The following is a 20,504-nucleotide window of genomic DNA, read 5'->3' on the forward strand; positions in this document are numbered from 1 at the left end:
TGCACTGACATTTCTAATTGTAACTCTGATATTCAGGACTTGCTGAGCTGTTTTAGCATGGTTGTAATTTACAGACAAGCAAACTGCACTAGTGAACTGAGACTTTCCTCACCCCATCAAATAAATATTAACAGCGCATCAATATACACAGACAATGCTGAAAGCATGGTCTAATGCTGCAACTCAAATGCTAATCCAGTGTGATATTTTGAACCATGATACCTGTCTACTGTAACTCTTCATAAATAAAGTGATTGCAGAACCAGATGAGGGGAAACACCTTGCCGCTTTTGGCCATAGATGCTTTCAGCCCATGCAAGGCTAAGGTGCCCTTTTCCTCATAACAGAACATGTAAGGCTCTGTGTTAACTGTTTCATTATATCTCTCTGTTTTCTGGAATTTAAACATCTTGTGTGGGATACTTCTGAACAAGCACCATACAGTTGTATAAGGAGCAAGAAATCACAGGATGGTATAAATTAAATGCAGTTATTTAATTAACACATTCTGTTTTGACTTATAGCCAACCCTTTAGCAACTGCTCACAACAATTATGGATGGCACAGTATCTTCCTATACACACAGTCCAGTGTATATGTGAAAGAGAAATCAGGAAGATTGCAGAGAATAAGCATAAAAAGATCCCTGTTCTCAAGGATGGATTTTTCAGTGAACAATTAGGCACATGAAATATTGCAGGAACATCAAAGTTTCTGAAGCTCCAGTGCAAAAACTCAACTTTTTAATAATATTAAGTTATGGTAGCAAATTAAATAGTAGTAGCAAATGTAAAACTTAGTGGAAAAGTTGTATTTTTATACAGTGCTACCACCCAATAAATTCTTTGATTAACCCTAGTTTTAAATTAATTAAGCCACTATATCTTTGCATATAACCAGAAGAGATTTGAATGGAACTTTCAGACCTGGGTTCCATTCAGAAAATGTGAGGAACTCTGGGACCTGGGTTCAAACCACAGCAGACAAAGGAGGGGAAGGGATGCCACAGCCTCCAAATGGTGTGTGCTGACCAGCTCACAAGCCTCACATTTTCTGAAAGAAAATTGGGGCAAAACTAGCGGGTAACTTAAAAACCAACTAAGCTTTATTTACCTTGGAAGGAGGGAAGGGTTGGAAAGAAGGAGAACAACCCAGGTACACATATGATTTAAGGTGAGTGTCAAACCAAACCAAAACAAAACAAAGATTTATTCTCTCAGCTGCTTTCTCTGGCTGTGTGGGGTGAAGTTTTTGTCACAGCATTTCTGTTGAGGTGTTTTGTGAGGGGAGAAGGCTGTTTTTCCTGGTTGGTTCTTTTTTATCTCTGCTCTTAGTAGTCTTTCTCAATCAATCTCTTTCCCCTCTCAGATCTTCTGCTTTCCTTCTCTGAATCTCGTCAAGGAACAACCCTCCTTATAGAAACTGTGAGTCCCCTCAGCAAAAGGGCTGATCTCCAAAGATTTCAAGCTACAAGTTACTTTAATCACATAGCTGACTCTGCTTTTTCTTTGAAGTTAATACTTTGGCCCTAATCCAGATTGGGATGAAGGTGTGCCAGGAGGGGAGGTGTCAACTTTGCCCTTTAGCTGCTTGGTTTGCCCACACAGAGCTTCACTCTCACCAAGCAAAAGAAAGAGAGCGGAGCACTCCCTGGTGCCAAGAGAGAATGATTTAAACACATGCTTAACTCTACTGTGGAAACAAATGAGATTTAAAAGTGCTTAATTCTGGCTGGATTATACCATTAATTAATAAAATGCATTGTAGCCCCCAAACAAATTCCAAATATACACAAACATTGCTTAGTGTTGTGTAGGGGTGAGGCTGTTGATGTCAAAAATGAAGGCAGTGGATTGTGAGTGAAAACTGTATGGTGCTTTTGTGAAAAAAATGGAGTTAAAATCAGCCATAAGATCACGGAGTGGCTTTGGGCCAGCTGTAGTCCATAGCCTTTTTATTCTGAATTGGTTTTAATTTACTGTAACAGGCTCTGTTTATCATTATTACCTAAGAAGGGTTGTGCCAGATGAGACCATGGGTTTATCCAAGACTTCAGGTTACTTTCTGGGAAGCCATGTAAGTTCTTTGAGGTATGCGGAACAATGCAGAACTGCTGGTCTGTGGGACTTACTCTATGAGACTTGTTCCCACATAAGAGACTACAGGATTGTAGCCTGAATGAGAAATCTACAAAGACAGTACTTTATAAATTAAGCACTGCATTCAGATTTTAGGTTCTTTTATGTAATATTGGAAATTATTTAAAAATATCCATATACAGGGCTACATAAGTTAACAAACAGGTCAGGATTTTTTGTTTGCTTCTACTTTTACCCCATCTCCTAATTTTAGTTATTCTCTGTTTAAATTATTTTTGTTTGCCATTTTTATGTCTTTTCTTAAAAAGAGTGACTCTGTCCAGTGGACCTCTATGCGCATTTCCTTTTTAAACTTCTCTAAATGGCTGTTCTGCAGATGAAGGTAGAAAGACAAATTATTCTCTAGGCAGAGTTTCCCAGTCAGCAATTTGTGCAGTGAATCCTGCTTACAACTGCTTGTGATTAATGTTAAATGCAGACATGGCATTATAAAAATAAAATAAAAGAGGAAGTAATTACTAGAAGCAGTCCTTGGAGATGCAAATACTACATTTGAATCTCTGTGCATTTAACTGACAGGAATAGACATTTTATCACATTTAGTCCGTACCCTTAAAACAATGTCACAGTGAATCTATGTTCAGTCCAAGCCCTCAGTTGAAGGAGCGAGTATGGAGGCCTGAACTAATATGAGCAATTTATTAAGTTTTTTTTTTAATAAAACAAAGCACAATTGCAAATGTGATTCATTTCTTCTTCATAACCATACAAATTAACAGATTGTCAAAAAGTGCCAAATGCCCTGTAGAATCTATGCTCTGGACCAATGACAACGCCCTGAATGTCTCTTGCATTAATAGAATAAGGCAGAATTTACAGTGGGTAAAAACCATTCATTTAATACATTTTATACCATCTTTCTGCCTATTATTAACATTGAAACAAACACATGCTACCAAACCAGCCTCAAACACACACCTCTCTGGCCATTTGAAGAAACTTTTCAAGAGCTAATAGCATTAGTTCCACAGTCTGGCCTTCTCTTCTGCCTTTTCTCTGGACACACGCATCTTAGAATGCACCTCTGGAGCCAGTATTCCATGCCACTTTTAACTCCTAGGATCTGTGAAGCATCAAACACTGAAGTGTACCCTGACTTGGAGACATGACATTTCTTTCACTCACTGCTGAGGAAAAGTAGCCCCTTTAACTATGGCCCAGATATATCAGACTAGTTCCTTCAAAAAGTCTGAAAAAAATCTCTTTTAAGAGAGGAGCTTTGCAGCTAATAGCCATATTCAAAAATATCATCAAGCCATAGTTTCTTTTAATCATGGTTTGAACAAGCCAGGATCTGGCTTACAGACATTCAAATATACTGTGGTTGGCTTAGCCTAATGTTGGTTTATTGTCTTTTGCCCTAACTTCATTTATAAATGACTGGTTGGGATACCAAAGCCCTTTTGCAGCACCAAGGCCTGGCAAGGCATTATCCTACAACCAGTTTTCTCATCACTGGCTGGCTGTGCAAATGGGGTAAAGCAAGTCAAAGGCTTACTTTTTGGAGTTCACTGGCACAGGCATGAACACAATCCCCCCCTATCCACACAAAATTGTTCTAACATACACTTCCCTTTATCTGTAGGCACTCCCCACAAAGGCTGGTTTGCCTGCTATGGTCATTCTTTCAGTAAAGTCTTTTTTCCCACTTGAAGAGAACAGTCATTGGCTGTCTTTCACCTCTTTCCTTTTTCCTTCCCCAGCCAAAAGTTCCTACTCATCTGGCCAGCTTACCCTCTGGTCTGTTAGTACTGATGGTAAATGGCAGGTAGATCCAGAATAAAAGCTCTTTCATCTATGATTTAAATAGGAATGTGGAAATCTGGCTTGCACAACTGCCCTGGGTGAGAGAATACACACCCAGTGCCCACCTGGGTGAAATATCAACATAAGCTTGACCGGGGCAGGGTTGCTGTAGAAGTCCCATCTTTCTGTACAGGCCACATGTCCATTTATGTTCTGAAGCAGATCAGGGATTCTACTGGGGCACCATTCAGAAGAAGACAACTGAGTGGAGAACATTTTCAGTGGTGGCACTCCAGTTGTGGAATGCAATCTCCAGAAAGTCTCACCTGGCACCTACATTGTGGTATTTTTGATGCTAGGTGAAGACTTTGTTTCCCCCAGCTTTCAAGTTCCTCAGTTGATTTTAAATGTGTATTGCTGAACTTCTAGATATTTCTGTGCTGATGGGTTTTACTCTAATTTTTACTTTATTTTAATCTTTTAAAGTTTTTTATGTATTTGCATGTTATACTTTAGAGTTTTAGTTTTTATGAACCATTCAGAGAACTGGGACTTTGGGCAATATTGAAATCAGAAGTAACTTAACAACAACAGAGAGCCAGTCTGTTGTGGTTACATCATTGAACAGGGAACCTGGAAAATCCAGGTTTTACCCACTACTCAGCCATGAAAGTCACTGTTAACTTTGGGCCAGCCACAGACTCTCAGCCTAAGCTATTTCACAGCGTTATTGTTGTGAGGATAAAATAAAGAATGATGCAAGCCACTTTGGGCTCCCGACAAAAGGAGAAATGGCAGGATATAAATGCAATGTAATAATATTCCTTTACTAAGAACCTAGCTGATCCTTAACATGGCTCCCTTTTGCAGAGTTGGAAAATTACTTTTGGCAGCTACTTAACCAAAACCCACTGGCTGTCATTCGAATCTGTGTTTCAGTGGCTTGACAATGAGCACTAATGCAGCAGCACACTGAATGAGTGCAGTTATTCCTGGGACGTTAGGCAATCTGGTTAGATATAGAACCAGAATCAAAACCTGAGATCCTATCAGTGTTCAGTATGCACATGCAGCCCCTGGGGCTCTGAAAGGGGAAATGGAAATCAACTCAATAGTTCATCTTCAGATGCACATCCAACAGTTTGTTGGGGGGGGGGGCGGTGCTACTGCTTTCAGTATCGCACCTGCAAACTAAGGAGAGCTGAGTTCAGCAGGTCGAGGCTGGTGCTAGAAAAAGGTCAACAAAGGATTTGTTACCAAGCAGCAGCAGGTTGCTCTTCCTTACCCTACAGAAGGGTGAACACTTCTGTTTGTCTTGACATAATCCTGCATGCAAGCAGCCAAAAGCAATTGCCTAGAAGTATATGAGGGGAGAAAAGAGATGCCCTTTAGCGTCATATGTCCATCTCCAATGGGCCACCGTAGTGGTAACAAGCAGAACAGCTATGTGTAAAATGCTATAAAGTTGTAATGGTTTAAATATGCATCGTGGATTGTACATCGCCCACAAAGAACTGCTCTCTCACTCTGTCAGAAGACAAACTGATGCATTCAAAGTGCTACCTTCATTGATTAATTGCATGTCTACTACAGTAATTCTGCAGGAATACTGTGATGAGACAAAACAAGGCAAAACCTTGATTAAGCTTTCAACCTATTGTACCTTTAGCCGAAGAGCATAGCCTGTTACCCTTGATGTTATTTGCCATCTTTTTAAAAATCCAGCTGTTTAGTATTCTGGAGGTGTAAATAGGAGTTTTAAACTAAGTATCAAACATGAACCTTTTCAGACATTATGTGGTGATAGCTGTGTTATTATGAGCCTAATGATATCTACTGCACACAAGAATACATAGGTGTCGTGCTGAGAAACCAATGATCTGACTCTCATTTTGACTGCAGGCAAAGAATATCTCATCAAAGCTATAAATTTCATGAGTCTGTTCCCAAATTTAAAACCCTTAAGGAAATGGCTTTTATGGTTCAATGGTTTTAAAGGGTTGTTCATACTTGGCTTTGTAACAAGGAAATTAATCGTTCTAAAACAAATCAGAATTATGCCTTAGTCACATGCACTTTCATTCTGTTGCCTTGAACATTTTGCTCCCTTTCTCAGAGAGCATCACTTAGAATCCACACTGAAAGCACTATGGGGAAATGTTTTAATCTGCTATGATGGCAGGGCGAGCCATACAGATAGGTAACAGAACTTGCTTACTCATTGATATGTAAAGCTTGTTTTCTTGAGGTCACATGAAATGGAGTCAGATTCTAATCAACCTTCACTTTTCATAGCATGAAGCCTATTCAGGTTCGTGTCAGAGAGAGTTAAGTCTCTTTCAGCATGATGTGAAAGCACTGGAAAGCAAAGTATGGGATTTTGGCAGATACCTGGAATAAAAATAGAAGTCACAACAATTCAGATCTTCCTTTCTCTCTTGGGTGACTGGTCTTCCCAAACAATTTATGAACAAACACAAATTTGCCTGGGAAAAATACTGGTGCTGCTGTTCTGTTTCTTCATTCTTTAAAAAAGGTGCTTCATAATCAGCAACACACACCCACACACACACAAGTGCACGCACGCATCAATTCCACATTGTTATTAATGTCTAGAAACCGTCTCCAAGGGCTTTCTCATGCATCAAAAAATACTAAAAGCCATGCTGTACACATCTAATTAGTAATAAAAATGCTAAATATTTTAATAGAGCAACAAAACACTAGACATATTCCAACTAGCACTTAAAAGAGAAAAAATATAATGGAATACCCACACACTTGCATTTCTATACTAGCCAACAGTATAGACCCCCCTCCAATGGATCAAACTGGTTCAACCAGCTGTTGCTGGCAGGAAGACTGCTAGAGGCCATTTCTACCTACAGGTTCAGTAAGGGTAGGCATACCTTGTTCTGCTGATGAGCTGACACCCTAGCCCTTCTACCAGAAAACCTCAGGAGGGTGAGAATCACACTGAGAGGCCACAAGCCAAAGGCATCTCTGGGACATTTTCACTGTTTGAAGAGGTCTGCCCATCCAGCAAATGCCTCTTCAAAGCCCCCAAACTGTTAGACTCCTTTGACTGTAAAATGGAGGTGATAGGTAAGAAAGGGCATTGAAGTTTTCTTACATAGTACCCAGGTGAGGCTTTTCAAGTGAAAAGACATCTAGAATCAGTAATGGGTTGAAGAATGTGAAAAAACAAACAAACAAACCAAGATGAAAACATTTTTGGTGGGTGGTCTAATAGTTCTACAGAACATTCTGGATAGATTTTACATCCTCTGAAAGAGTAATTCTATAGGGCAGTGGTGGGGGAGGGCTTTTATTTACTTGTTCATGTAGTAAATATTCTGCCTTTCTCCCAAAGAATGGGACCCAAGGCAGCTAACAGAACAATCCAGATTAAAATCATCATAATTAAAACAAACTAAAAGCAAATGTTAAAAAAGCAAAGATAAAGGGGGACAGGAAGCAAAGCAGCACTGACCTTCTAAAGGCATGCAATAAACATGCCTGAATAAAAACAGATGGGAAACCTACCTTTCTTTGCAGGAAGTTTTAGATCTTGGGAACAACTACTGAGATTTTAGATTCATCCCTTACTCTCAATGTTCAGGTAAAATCCATGGTGTGTAGTATGTTCCTAGGCACTAATAGTTTTTCTAACCTCCAGATTAGAGAACCTATATCTGTAACTAGAACATGTAGAATGATTTGAACATGGCCAATATGAATGACACTGGCTATTAATTTGTTTCAGGTGTTTCATTTCAAAGAAACACTTTTGATGTTTTAAATAGATAAAATGTTTTATCTTTTGATAGATGGCATGGGAACAGGAGTCAGAAAGGAATTTCTGTCACATCCAAGCTTGCCTGGTCATTAAGAACAGACTCTGGGAGTTTCTCTGCTGTCAGAGGGCAGACAGACAGACAAATAACATTTTCAATGGGAAACTCAACCCCCCATATTGAGAAACTTCACAATTGTCATTTAGTGGTCAGGTCAAGACCTTTCTATTCACCAAGGCTTAACTGCTTGATATTCCTGCTGTGTTCTGGTTTTATTCTCCCTTTAACTGATTTAGCTACTGATGGTATTTAGTGTAGCTACTGGTGGTAGTTTGTATAATTAATGTTATTATTTTTGATGTGTTTGTACTTTGCTTTGGAAACTTTTTTTTTTTTTGAAAAGCAACACAATTAACACCCCACCCACCAGTAAAAGGTAGGAAGCTGATATATGATAAGTTAAAATAGACTTTGTGACCATGTCTTAAGACAAATTGGTATGTCTCCTTATGTGTAAATTACAGGAACTAACATGAGCTGGGGGATTATAGTTACCCCATGTTGCAGGTCAATTTGACATATGCCAAGTGTTCATTCCAGGATTCAGTGAAAAACCATCAATATAATTAATTTTTCTATAACATATGATAAACTTGTTAATCCTCTTTCATGTTCCAAGCTTGTATTTGGTTCTGCAGATAGGGAAAGCTAGGGTTGCAGTGTTAATTGGATTAATTTATTGATTAAATTTATTGCTTCTGATTAAATTATGGGGCCTGCTGAATCAGGCAACTGCCTACATCATCCAGCATGTCATCCAAATTCCATTTTAAGTACTGTAATTTGCAAACTCTTGTGGTTCTCCTCATTCCTCAGCCAGATGAAAATGAGCCTAAAGACCCATGTACTAAGGCAGAATGCAGTAGCCAGTCTCCCAGTCCAAGATGGAAGGAGAACTAGAGTAAGACACAGTTCTCTTGTACTCCAAAAAGTTGGTGACACATAAAGCCAGGATCAATGCTCTGTTGCCCCTGAGCTGGGTTCCCATGGAAGATCACTTCCTGCACCATCCAGAACAATCACAATTCCCCAATACAAGAGGTTTCTGGAGGCAGTATTTTATACTTCTGTTAGCTTCTGTCAAGGGTGGGAAAGCTTTCCAGCTGAAGAAATGAGATTTCTTTGGGCCATTCCTTGGGATTTCAGTAGGTAAATAGCAACATTCACTATTATGAGTGGATTCTCCATAATGCAGAAACTGATTGGGCTGAAAAGATCCTAAGTATTTAGAATGATTTGAGATACATGCAGATTTTGTAAAGCTCTGCCTTCAACAAATGTGGTACCTCTTCAGAGTTGATAATTTTATTTCAGATGACTATGCACATTGTATAATTCCATATTTATTAAAATATCAAAATCAATAACCAGTCATGAATCAATGTCAAGAAATATGGATACTTTCTAAGTGCTATTTGGCCTTTCAGGAGTCACACTGAATAATGCAATGAAGAATTTCAAGAACTTTGCATAGCAAAAATTAGCAGTAATAAGGATCAAGTTCCCTTCTGTTCTTAACCATATAGCTTCTATACACTGAGTAGGGTATATCTGAGTGCTGAAAATTCATGTTTTCATATAATCATAAACACCATCAAAACCCATTAAGCAATTGTCCAATGCAACATACATATTAGTTTTAATGTCTTTTATTGACAATGTTCTATAATTTTTACAATGAAACACAATCACCATGATACTACTTGAAAATATTTCAAAGAGGAAAGTAATTCCTATTTTTTGGAATTTTTCTGTTCCACATTTGACTCCTCAGGTGAATATTTTCCTTCTGCGTCAGTTTCATCCTCCTGTAAAGATAAAAAATGGAAATGTTTTATGTGTTTCAAGAAAAAAAAGCATTTCTCCTGGCTGATGCTGCATGCCTTATACCATTCCAAGCAAATGTCTTTCTTTCTTTATTTTCAATTTATATGCCACTTTTCAATCCTGTAATTATCAAGTAATGTACCATTCAAGTTAAGACAATAAGATCAATAAAACAGTAACAGCAGTAAAACTGACAGGTAACAACACAAAAGGAGTACAGAAAAGAACAGAAACCAATTGTGCAAAATAATGAAAAACACAGCCTCAATATTTTACTTTAGTTTAAAGGTGTGATGGCTGCAGATCTGTTAGGTTTCTCCTGAGAGGGAGTTTCACAAATGAGAGGTCACCATCAACAATGCTTTCTTCCTAGCAGACAATCCGACAACTGAGGGAACTTGTAATAGGACTTCTTTAAAAGGTAAAGGTAAACGTAAAGGTTTCCCCTTGACATTAAAGTTAAGTCATGTCTGACTCTGGGGGTGGTGCTCATCTCCGTTTCCTAGCAGAGGGAGCCAGCGTTTGTCCGCAGACAGTCTCTGTGGTCATGTGGCTGGCATAACTAAACACTGAAGTGCATGGAACACTGTTACCTTCCCTCCAAAGCGGTACCTTTTTATCTACTTGCATTTGCATGCTTTTGAACTGCAAGGTTGGTAGGAGCTGGGATGGAGCAATGGGAACTCACCCTGTTGTGCAGATTTGAACCAGTGACCTTTCGATCAACCAGCCCAGCAGCCTAGCAGTTTAAACCACTGTGCCACCTGCATTCCTAAAAGAACCAAGCCCGGGACTCAAACTCATGGAGTCTGGCTCATTAGGTGAGTACACTATCCACTAGGCCATCCCAGTTGCTTTACTACATCTTAACTCTCAGGATGGTAGGGAGGATTTAGAAGGGGAAAAAAGACGTTTCTTCAAATATCTTGGACATGGGTCATTAAGGGCTTTAATGGTTACAACTATTAAATTTGAATTTGGCTTGGAAACAAACTACCATATTTTTCGCTCTATAAGACGCGCCTGACCATAAGACGGACCTAGTTTTTAGAGGAGGAAAACAAGAAAAAAAATATTCTGAATCAAATGGGCACATAATCACAGGCACATTCCCCATCACTTCCCCATGGGCTGCACATCTGGCAGACTTACTGCACACACATATTCGCTCTATAAGATGCACAGACATTTCCCCTTACTTTTGAGGGGGGAAAAAGTGCGTCTTATAGAGCAAAAAATACGGTAGATGTTGGAAGTTTTAATCAGAATTGCTGTAACAGGGGATATGCATGTGGTTCCAGACAGTACCACTTGAAATTTTCTAGTTTAAAGTAGCCCCACACATTTCAGTAGTCAAGCAGAGATGCTTTCAGGACATACAATAAATTTCAAAATGTTCTTGTTGTCTGGAAAAGAACAAAGCAAGGGTATCAATTAAAAGTTGTGAAAAATACTCTGATCTATAGCCACCAGCTGAGTATCCTAGAGCAGGGGTAAGCAAGTAGCTCAAATAAACTGGATCTTTACTCATTCCTGTCCAGTGGTCAAAATCCTTCAACGGAAGTTCTGAATTTTCCAAAGAAAAACACCCCAATGGGGGATTTAAACAAGGAAATGCTTGAAGGGGCTCAACAGATGCTAGACCTTCTCTGGCTATGTCATGTATCCTTTCCTTAAGAGTACAAATTTCCTCAACTTAAGGAAGTTCCAGAAAAGATGGGGAAGGCTCAGTAAATCTCTACTTCATGAAAGTGACACTCACAGCAACTTTGCCACCAGTTATCAAAGGGCTTGTATTTCAGTCCCCTGAATCTGAAGGAAGAAGATGCCTCAAGTGTCACTTCCTTTAAGGTGAGAACCCACTGGGTCTTTCTTGCCTTCACTGGGCCCCTCTGCCAGTTGTTATTGCCTTTCCCAAAGCTGATATTCCCTTTCCCGTGGGAATGAGGCACAATGTAGTAGCTTCAGTGGGCTAAAGGTGCAAGCAAAATTGAGGTGGGGGGCATCTGAAATGGTCTCTGCCCTCATCAATGCTGTTCACAACAATTTGAGCATGCTAGGTGACACCCCATGTTTCAAATTCTCCCATTCCTATCAGGGAGCAGCATTTGATACAAGAACACTCCTAAGCATCAAACCTTCTGAAACAGAACAAATCAAGGAATGATTAACAGAGACATGTGATGATATAATGGATGATGTTAATGTGAGTGACATATGGAATGAGCAAGAAGCTGAGAAAAAATGTCCACCTTTGGAAGTCATGGATGGGGCAGTTAGAGAAATTGGAAAGTAGTTAAGAGAAAATTAAGATGACATTTGCAGAGAAGAGTAAGACAAGGGAGAGAAAGGATAAAGCAAAGCTGGTGAGCATGATAGCTGGTAAAGAGGGGTTCAGTTATGTTAGATTAGAGCTGGGATGAGGAACTATAATTGTGTGGGAGGCTGGAAGTCCTCCCCACTTGGCCCTTGTCAATGGGATGGACTGTATTGGTGGAGACTACAGCCACTGGCATTATGCAATCCCTATCAGTTGAAGGGCAGAGCACACAGCCCACTGGTCCCCTCATAGTCACTGATCGTAACAGAAAGTATTCCTTTAATGCACCACTTGATCTCCACTGAGAAGGGGAGCAGATGAGGCGATTCCTTTCATTCAGTCTATTACTGACTCCAGAAAGGTACTCAAAGACCGCACTGCTACATCTGTGTCTGATGAAAAGGAGAACATTTGGTGTCATCAGCATTTCATCAAAATTTCTCCCAGTGTTTTTGTGTAGATTTGACAGTCTGGGGAGCAAGCTGAATCTTCTGAGACTCTCCAGCAGAACTGTTGCAGAATCAAGCATTACTTTTCCAGCACCATTTTTCCTCTGTCAAAGAGGTTTTAAGTATAATCTAGGCCCAGGCTGTCTCTTACTCATGGCAAGCTACTTCTAGCTAGAATGAACAATGACTGATCAGGCACAGACTTTACTAGCAAGTTTAAGATATATTAATAATAGTTTAAGAAAATGTAAATGCCAGTATTTAAGATGGGTATGCCACTGCATAATCCAGTTGTTGAATTTTAGGATGAATTTATGTTTAGTTGCTTTGAAAAATTCCAGAAAGTGGTAAAATTTTAAATGAAAATGACAATTTTTGGCATATCTCCTCAGAAGGTGACCAGTGATTTTTAGTGAATCATTTAAGGACAATGCTTGAACAACCCTTTTACTTAAATTTTTACTTCTGAACAGCATCTGCCAGTGGGAAAGAACTGTTTCATTTTTTTGGAGACCAGATACGTTTTCTTCACCATTTGATAAAAGACAATAAATTTAACTTCAAAGACATTTTATGTGCTGCAGCATCGTATTTTTGTCCCATCTAGCAAGGTTTCATGACAGGTCTGCCAATTTTCCAATTACTTGTACCACCATATGTTATGTGAAGATCAGTCAGGTCTAAAATAGGAAACATGAGCATGTCAGGCAACAGCATGCTTACAATATTCTACAGCTTCAGTTCTAGGAGCTGGGCTCATAATTCATGACAAGCTTCTTTGGAACACCCTCAATAAATGACATGACATCACAATGCCAGCATCCATAGGGATGAATAGAACCTTGTGCCCAATGCTAAATGGTGACCTACAAAGAATTAATTATGGAAGCTGGGGAAAAAAATCAGCTCCTTATACCCTGTTCTTATCATAAAGAGATCTTCACTGTACTAATTGTGTGCAGAGTTTTATTTGAATATTTAACCATCGTTTCAGGCTATAAAATAGAGGTTTCAGTAATATAAGCAGATCTAGATGCAAACTTGTTATAAAGATCCAACACAGACATAGCAAATCAAATTGTTGTATAGTATCACACCATGATCTGCCACATTAGAATAAAACTGCATTAAGATGTTTGGAAAATCATTACACAATAGTATCCACTTGAAAGTAGATGTAAAAGTCAACACATTGATATTTTCTGTGAAGAATCCCCAAGGCTAGGGCAATTCGGTATACTATCAGTTTCCCATGAAATTGTATCACAAATTGGCATCACTTCTTGAATATGCATGCCCTGCTGGAATAAAAATGATATACATACAGAATGGCAGTCTTAAAAATTTAGTAAAGTTCTAGATAACACTTTTCATTGTACTTTAGGCAGCATATGTTCTTTTGTATATAAAATATTTTGCTGGTGATGCTTCTAAAGTCATTAGCCATGTTTGAACTTTGAGCTAAATGGGTTATTTAGGCTAATTATGAAGGAATGATGCTGAACAACTGAAGTTTAAACATGTTTAATGTATTTACTTTACTAATTATATAGCCTCACATCCTAAGGAAGTCACATGATCAGTGCCTAATTTGTAGGATTTCTTCATTCTGAGAGTTGTATTTGATGCAAAACAGGTTTTGCATGATAGGATTCTTCTGTGTAAACAGGAGACTTCACAAGGAAGAGGCTAATGATGGGGGTGCCACCCAGTTCGGATGGAACAGATCCTAAATTGATGCGCTTTTTGTCAAAGCTCAGCTGAAGGTCAAGGGGAAAGATGACCCATCCACTATATACCAGTAAAGTCCGCTTGGTGCTTGTTCAGTGTGTGTGCATGTATGTATGCCCACAATTATGATATGACTCAGAAATTCACTGATATTGTCAGTGGTATTTTCTCCAATTTTGGTTGCTAGGATATTGGCCACTGTAATCATAGGAATTAATGTCCTGTAACCTGCTGGTTGCACATCACATTTCTTCATTCAAACCCAGAGCTAAGGAAGATAAAGAGTGTGCTCTTGGATGCAAAATCTGTGTCAACTGGTCTGAATTGTATACTTGCCTTTGTTCTAATTTGGATTCTGGCAGAACAGATCCAAGCTGATGACAACCCATTACGTGGGATTGTAACGGCTGTTTAGAAGCCAAGGAGCTGTGGTTGCTGGAACCTGGGCCTCTCTTTTGGAAATACATGGGACACTGTTTAGCTTGATAATGCATATTTTTGCTAAACAGGGCTCACTGGACTGAGCTACACAGACCAGAGGCTTTTCAAGGCAAGAAAGAGTGAGGAAAGATAATATGGTTCAAACATAAGATCTCTTAAACAAATGAAGAGTCACAAGAGCTGTAGTTCTGTGCCTACAAAAGGGATGTAGAAAAGGCACTTTCATCTACTGGTATATGCTATGTATTACTGTGTAGCATAAAGGTCCATACTAAAACATTTTCAAAATTTTCACACTATAAAGGTGTTTTCAATAAATTAATAATAAAGAGCAATGCTTTTGAAATAGGTTATAACTCATTCATAAAACAATTTTCATTTGATGTTCACAGTGAAAGTCACCTTAGAGTTTGAAGTTTAACGGTGATGATGGGGCTTATAGGGCTCATATTCATAGTAGCATGGACAAAACTCTGAGATCAGCGGGTTGCTGGGTGGGGCATGATTACACTCACAGATCGGTTAAGGCCTCACACATTAGTTAAGGCCTCTCAACCTGCTCTCCCTGTCCATAAGTGATCCTGCTGGGAAACAAGGTATGTGAGGAAAGCCATCCCCAAATACCTGGTATCGCTACAAAAATAATTTTTGCACACAAGCAGCCTTTGTAGGCCATGGGTTGCTCATCTGAGTAGTGCTTCTAAAGCACAGTCATGAATCATAAGCTTGCCCAACAACACTGAGGGGACAAATAGAAACTGCCTGTTGGTTTTTCTTTTTCTTTTTGGAAGAAAAGATATATTCAAGGAATACATTCATGAAGTGGGAAGATTCCAAGTTTCCCCCAGTTTTAGCAGTTATGATTCACACTTTCCTGAGTGTGGAATCACACCAATCCATTTGCTTTCTAGTATTTTTCTGCCTTAATTTTCAAGAGTTGTGAAAAACTACTACAATGGTGGCATATACATAGGTGGTCAGATTCTTGTTGTTGTTTTAACGCTCCCATTTTTCTACACAGGTAGTATTTTTTCTGAAATCTCACTACAGTGTTTGTTTCTTAAATTACTATGAAGACCTGCACTGCTCTACAAACATACTCCTTTGCCTTGGTTGGCTGGGAAGGGAAGGCAAATTAGATACTGGTAGACTGGCTTTGGAATGCTTTATCTCCTGCCGGACTGACAAGGCATTCTATTAGTTTCACTGCTCCAAGTTTCTTTTAAAAAATCTTCTAAATAAAATGACAGAGATAGTTTAATTGACAGATGTAAATATTCTAGTCCATTTCAGTGGCCTTGAACAATTCACTTCTTGGTAAATCATAGGCATAGAATTGCAGCTTTGGTCCTTTTCAAATGCTAAAAAGTTTCAGCTTTGTCAGTTGTTTAAAAAGCATGTGTATGTTTCAGAGCAGGTAGTTTATAGAAGAAGAAAAAAAAATATCATGGGTTAGGGAAAAATTAGTAAACTCCTCTCTTTTTTAAAAAAAAATCTTTATGTATTTAAAGAGAAATTAAGATTCCTTCTTTTAAATGGGGCTTAAATTAGAATTATTGTGCAAATGGGGATGTGCATTTTAGCAGGAAAAGGGAAAATTGTGTGAAAGGAACAGAAGCTGTAGCAAAAACAGATGGCACATGTGCCAATTCTGAAAATAATTACAGACATTTTCTATAAACAAGAAGTCAGTCAAAGCAGATCACAAGGTACAAGCAACCTATGGAATATTTACAGACACCAAATCTGTTCAACCTTATTAATGAAATGTAAAAAAAACCCTTCTGCTTTGATTAGTGTGAGATTTGTGTTGAAATTCTTCTGCTATGATTTTATGACTATAGAGATGTTTCCTGTTGTGCAACTCAGCTTGATACACCGTTACAGAACTACATATGCTGTTTTAACTCTCTTCAGGGTACAAAAATAACTATACTTCTACCTCCATTATTTTTTCAATAAACCTTAACATTTAAGTGAAACAATATGCAGAAATTAAAAGAAATGTTTCTAAAATGAAATTGCTCTGTGTTCCTGTACTAGGAAAATGTGCAGAGAGAAACAGGAGGAAAGTGTGAGATAAGAAAGATTGACCTGCACCAAACAGATGGGTTTGAACATTCCCTTTCAACTTCCCATTGTACAAGAAAAGACAAATTTCTCCCTTTATATCAGATGACAACATGTAGTCTTGAAGAAAGAACTGGCAGACAATTATTATCTCTACAGGAACTAGGAGAGAATTCTATACATAGATCCTACATCAATCAATTCATAATGCTCACAAGAACCCAATTGTAGAGATATGTGTAATAAACCGTACCTATAATTTGCCCTTCTGTGTAAATCAGCATAAGAGGCATATCACAGATGGCGCAGGACCAAGAATTCGAAGTGCTCTTGCCTTGCTGGGTATGCAGTAGAAGTAAGAGGTTCAATTTCATTTGTACAGCATCCATATTACTAGGGCCAGAGGTACATGATAACAAGTCTATAGGGCTGGGTCACTGCCAAATGTTTAAGTACTGAATAACAGGCAAGCTTTATTTACATGAAACTGGGCACAATAATAGTGTGGCCCAAGGTATAGTATGACACATGATAATACGACCTGGCAGGGAAGCACCTGCTGGCTGAAGAAACCCTCTCACCACCTTTTGTATGCAGAGATCAGATATATCATCTACAACACTTTTTTCAGGCATTCCTGTCAAAATGCTCTTAGTTGCTAAATCTTCCTGGTAACAGGCTCCATGCAGGTATAGAGCCATATGTGTGATACCATGGAGAAGAACTGCTTTTCTAAGTAAATGAAATAAAAATTTATATATGCTGCATGGGATGCAAATACAGTAGAGATGTGAAAGGCCGGAAAGCAAAGCAAAGCAAAGCAAAGCCTGTTTCTATTTTCTTCTGTCCTCCAGAATTCATTTTTCTAAAATAGTGGAGGAAAATGAATCCAATGTCAACAGCTAAGATGATTAAACATATAAATGAGTATATAAAATCTCAGAATCTATTAAAATAATTCTACATTCTAACTCATATTCCATCTATGTTCATGTAATGGCCACCAACTGTTTCATGACTTTTCCAGTGCCAGGCCCAACAATTTAGCAATAAAGCCCTGTTCATAACTTAGGACATAGGATCTCATTCTTAATCTCATATACTTCTGCTTTGTTCAACTAGAGATAAATCTGCCTGTGTGCATGATTTATTTTAAAAACTCTTACTAGATATATGAAATAATCACTAGATGAATAATCATATCAATACTAATAACAATAAGAACACAAAGAGCAGCAGCATAAACACAATTTTGTGGCACAGCATCACGAAGATAAAATATGGCAAGATTACTACTTTCATGAAGCAACTGGACAACAGGTAGCAATCAGCATCCAGAGAATAATGTTTATAAACAACTCCCAAATGTAACCTAAAAATATTCACAGCACAGTAGAAAACCTGGCAGAGGAGATTAGTGTCACTTGACATTAATCATGTCACAAACACTACCCAATGGGTGCCTGTGACACTTGCCTGTGGAACAACATTTCACACAGCAATTACAAAAGCAATAAAAAATACAATATGATAAATAAATGCATGTTTGTGGAGGTTGGTGGCAGCAGGGGGTGGTGGTGCGGGAAGACTCTCCCAGTTTTCCACAAACAAAATATCCTACTTTGAAGGCTTGAAAAATGAAATATACCTGTGACATAAAAGAATACCTTGAGGAAGATCTCTAGATAATGAATAATGAAAGAAATCACACACAAAACAGCAATTAAAGGTCTTGAGCAGAGGGAAGAAGATCAAACAAAAGTTAAAATACTAGTGATGAAGAACTGATATTTCAAACTGTTTAAGCAGGACAAAATGCAGAATTTTAAATACTGAACAAGTTTTTCAGAAGCACCTAGTCATTTAAATGACTATGAAAATACCGGAGATTCAGAATAGGTGTATACAGAAAGAAACCTTCCCATTTTAACTTTTATCTCCAAAAGAAACCTGTGCATGTTGAGTGTACATTCCTAAGCAATGTTATAAATACCATTGTTACTAGTGAACTTTGCAATGCATTTCAATAGTTATGTAACACAAGCTGCAATCATCCCTCCCTGAAAATATTTAAGGGTTTTCTCAGAGGACAAGGATTTTGTGTTTTGTGCATCTGCCAATTGCTTACCTGTTCCACATGCATGCCAAGTTTGAAGGCAAACGCTCTCAAAGGGCAACAGGCTCAGGGAGAAATCAATCCAACAGTTAAATCAGCATGAAGAGCACACTGAACTCTCAAGTGCACAAGGGTCTTTTTGTATCTCATGTTGTCTCCTTCAAAATGTGCTATTGACAAATGTTATAGGAAAGCACAGTATGGGAATATGCAGTATGACTGGAAGAGTTCTCTAGTACTCAATATTACAAGAAAATATACATTTCTTATGATAGATGGCAGGTTGCTGTCACTGCATCTATTTAGCGATAAGGCAGCTGTTTTTTCCCTAAGAAAGGAGGCCCTTGCTACATGGATCATTTTCATAGTGACAAGATTGACAAGTTTGACATTTACTTCATGAAATATTCTAAACCAGCCATCAAGAAAATGTACCCTATGGGGTTACTGGGAAACTGACAATCTTATCTTTCATTGTCCATCTCCATTAACAAAATAAAAAATCCCAACAACAGCTCTTTCCAGAGCTGATGGTTTATAAATATGAGAATGTGTAAAATAACCTTTTAATGTAGGGATAGTCTACAACGCCTCTCCCCATTTTGCTCAAGCACAGTTAGCTTAAACTTGAGGAAAAAAGAAAGCAAAGGGAGCATTAAAATGTTGTAGTGCTGAAACAGTACTCTAGATGGCAGTGCAAGACCATATTAGGCTATTAGCTTTAGTACTTTAAAAGCAACGAAGAACCTTTTAGGGGTTATAAACACCTGCATGTTTATCTCAAAACAAACTCCTTTAATTTGTACTGATAGGAAAACTTCAAGGATTAAAAAAATGGTTCTGCCAGATTCTGTATTTTCCATTTAGTTGCTTCTAATTCTGATAAAAGGGATATGCCTACCACTGCAGACTCCTCAAAGCCAAATTCCATTTACTGCTCACTACAGTGGTAGGATTTTATGCCAGCTCTCAAAGTCTCCATCTGTTTCTCCTCCTCCTTAGCTTAGGAGGAAGCCTCTCCATAGAGTGGCCCTTTTGGCTGGCTGCCGCTACAGTTGTGATTTTCAGCTGGGCAGGTGGTGCTTGGAACCAAGCACAAGTTCTGCCTTAGGAGCAGAGCCAATTCTGCTGTACAGAAATAAATAAGGCTCTTTTTTTAGGTATTTGGGAATAAATGTCTGCTCACTTTTGAATCCATTACATAGGAATATTTGGAAAGACATTACAGGAAGGTTTCTTGAAGTCATTTCCAGCTTAACCCTCATGCTCTGGAGCAAAAGAAGGGATTAAGGCACACTATGCCAGAATTACCAGTGTAGGCTATGGAATAAATCCAGTTAATTTAAGCCATATTCAGATGAAACAATGTATTATAAATACCTAAACAGTCTTATGGACCCATGAAACATGCATTAAATAGAAAATAACATAAGCATTGTCCTCCATGTACATAAGGGTTATGATAATTTTTATGGAAACCAAGTAACATTTTTCTACTGCCAAATGCTTTCTTTCAACATTTTATGCATTCTTACAGACTTTCCTTCACACACAGAAGGATTCTTCTTTTTAGTAAGGATTACATTTTATTTTGTCCGTCTTCCAAACAGCTCAGAGTGGCATACATGGTCCCACCATTTTAGTCATGCAACTAAGTTAGTCTGTCACCAAGTTGCCCAGTCAAATGAATATCTGAGCCTGTGTCTCCCAGATTTAATGCTCGGTTCATTACATCATAGTGTTATGCACTTGACAACAGTACGGTCCAAAAAGATGTGAAATATTATT

General features: G+C 38.4%; 1 protein-coding gene across 7 annotated transcripts in view; it reads right to left on the bottom strand.

The window, feature by feature from the left end:
- Positions 1-9,395: 9,395 nt before the first annotated feature.
- The window catches only part of PHF14 (PHD finger protein 14), a 142,272-nt gene continuing 131,163 nt past the window's right edge, over positions 9,396-20,504 (bottom strand). For all 7 annotated transcript variants that reach the window (XM_044428404.1, XM_044428407.1, XM_044428406.1 and 4 more), the window contains one exon: positions 9,396-9,570. In XM_044428404.1, the coding sequence (XP_044284339.1) occupies positions 9,496-9,570 (75 nt within the window). In that variant the 3' untranslated portion in view covers positions 9,396-9,495. The remainder of the gene's footprint in view (positions 9,571-20,504) is intronic.

The sequence above is a fragment of the Varanus komodoensis genome, unplaced genomic scaffold (assembly GCF_004798865.1).
Source record: "Varanus komodoensis strain SLA01 unplaced genomic scaffold, ASM479886v1 scaffold2, whole genome shotgun sequence".
NCBI lineage: Eukaryota > Metazoa > Chordata > Lepidosauria > Squamata > Varanidae > Varanus > Varanus komodoensis.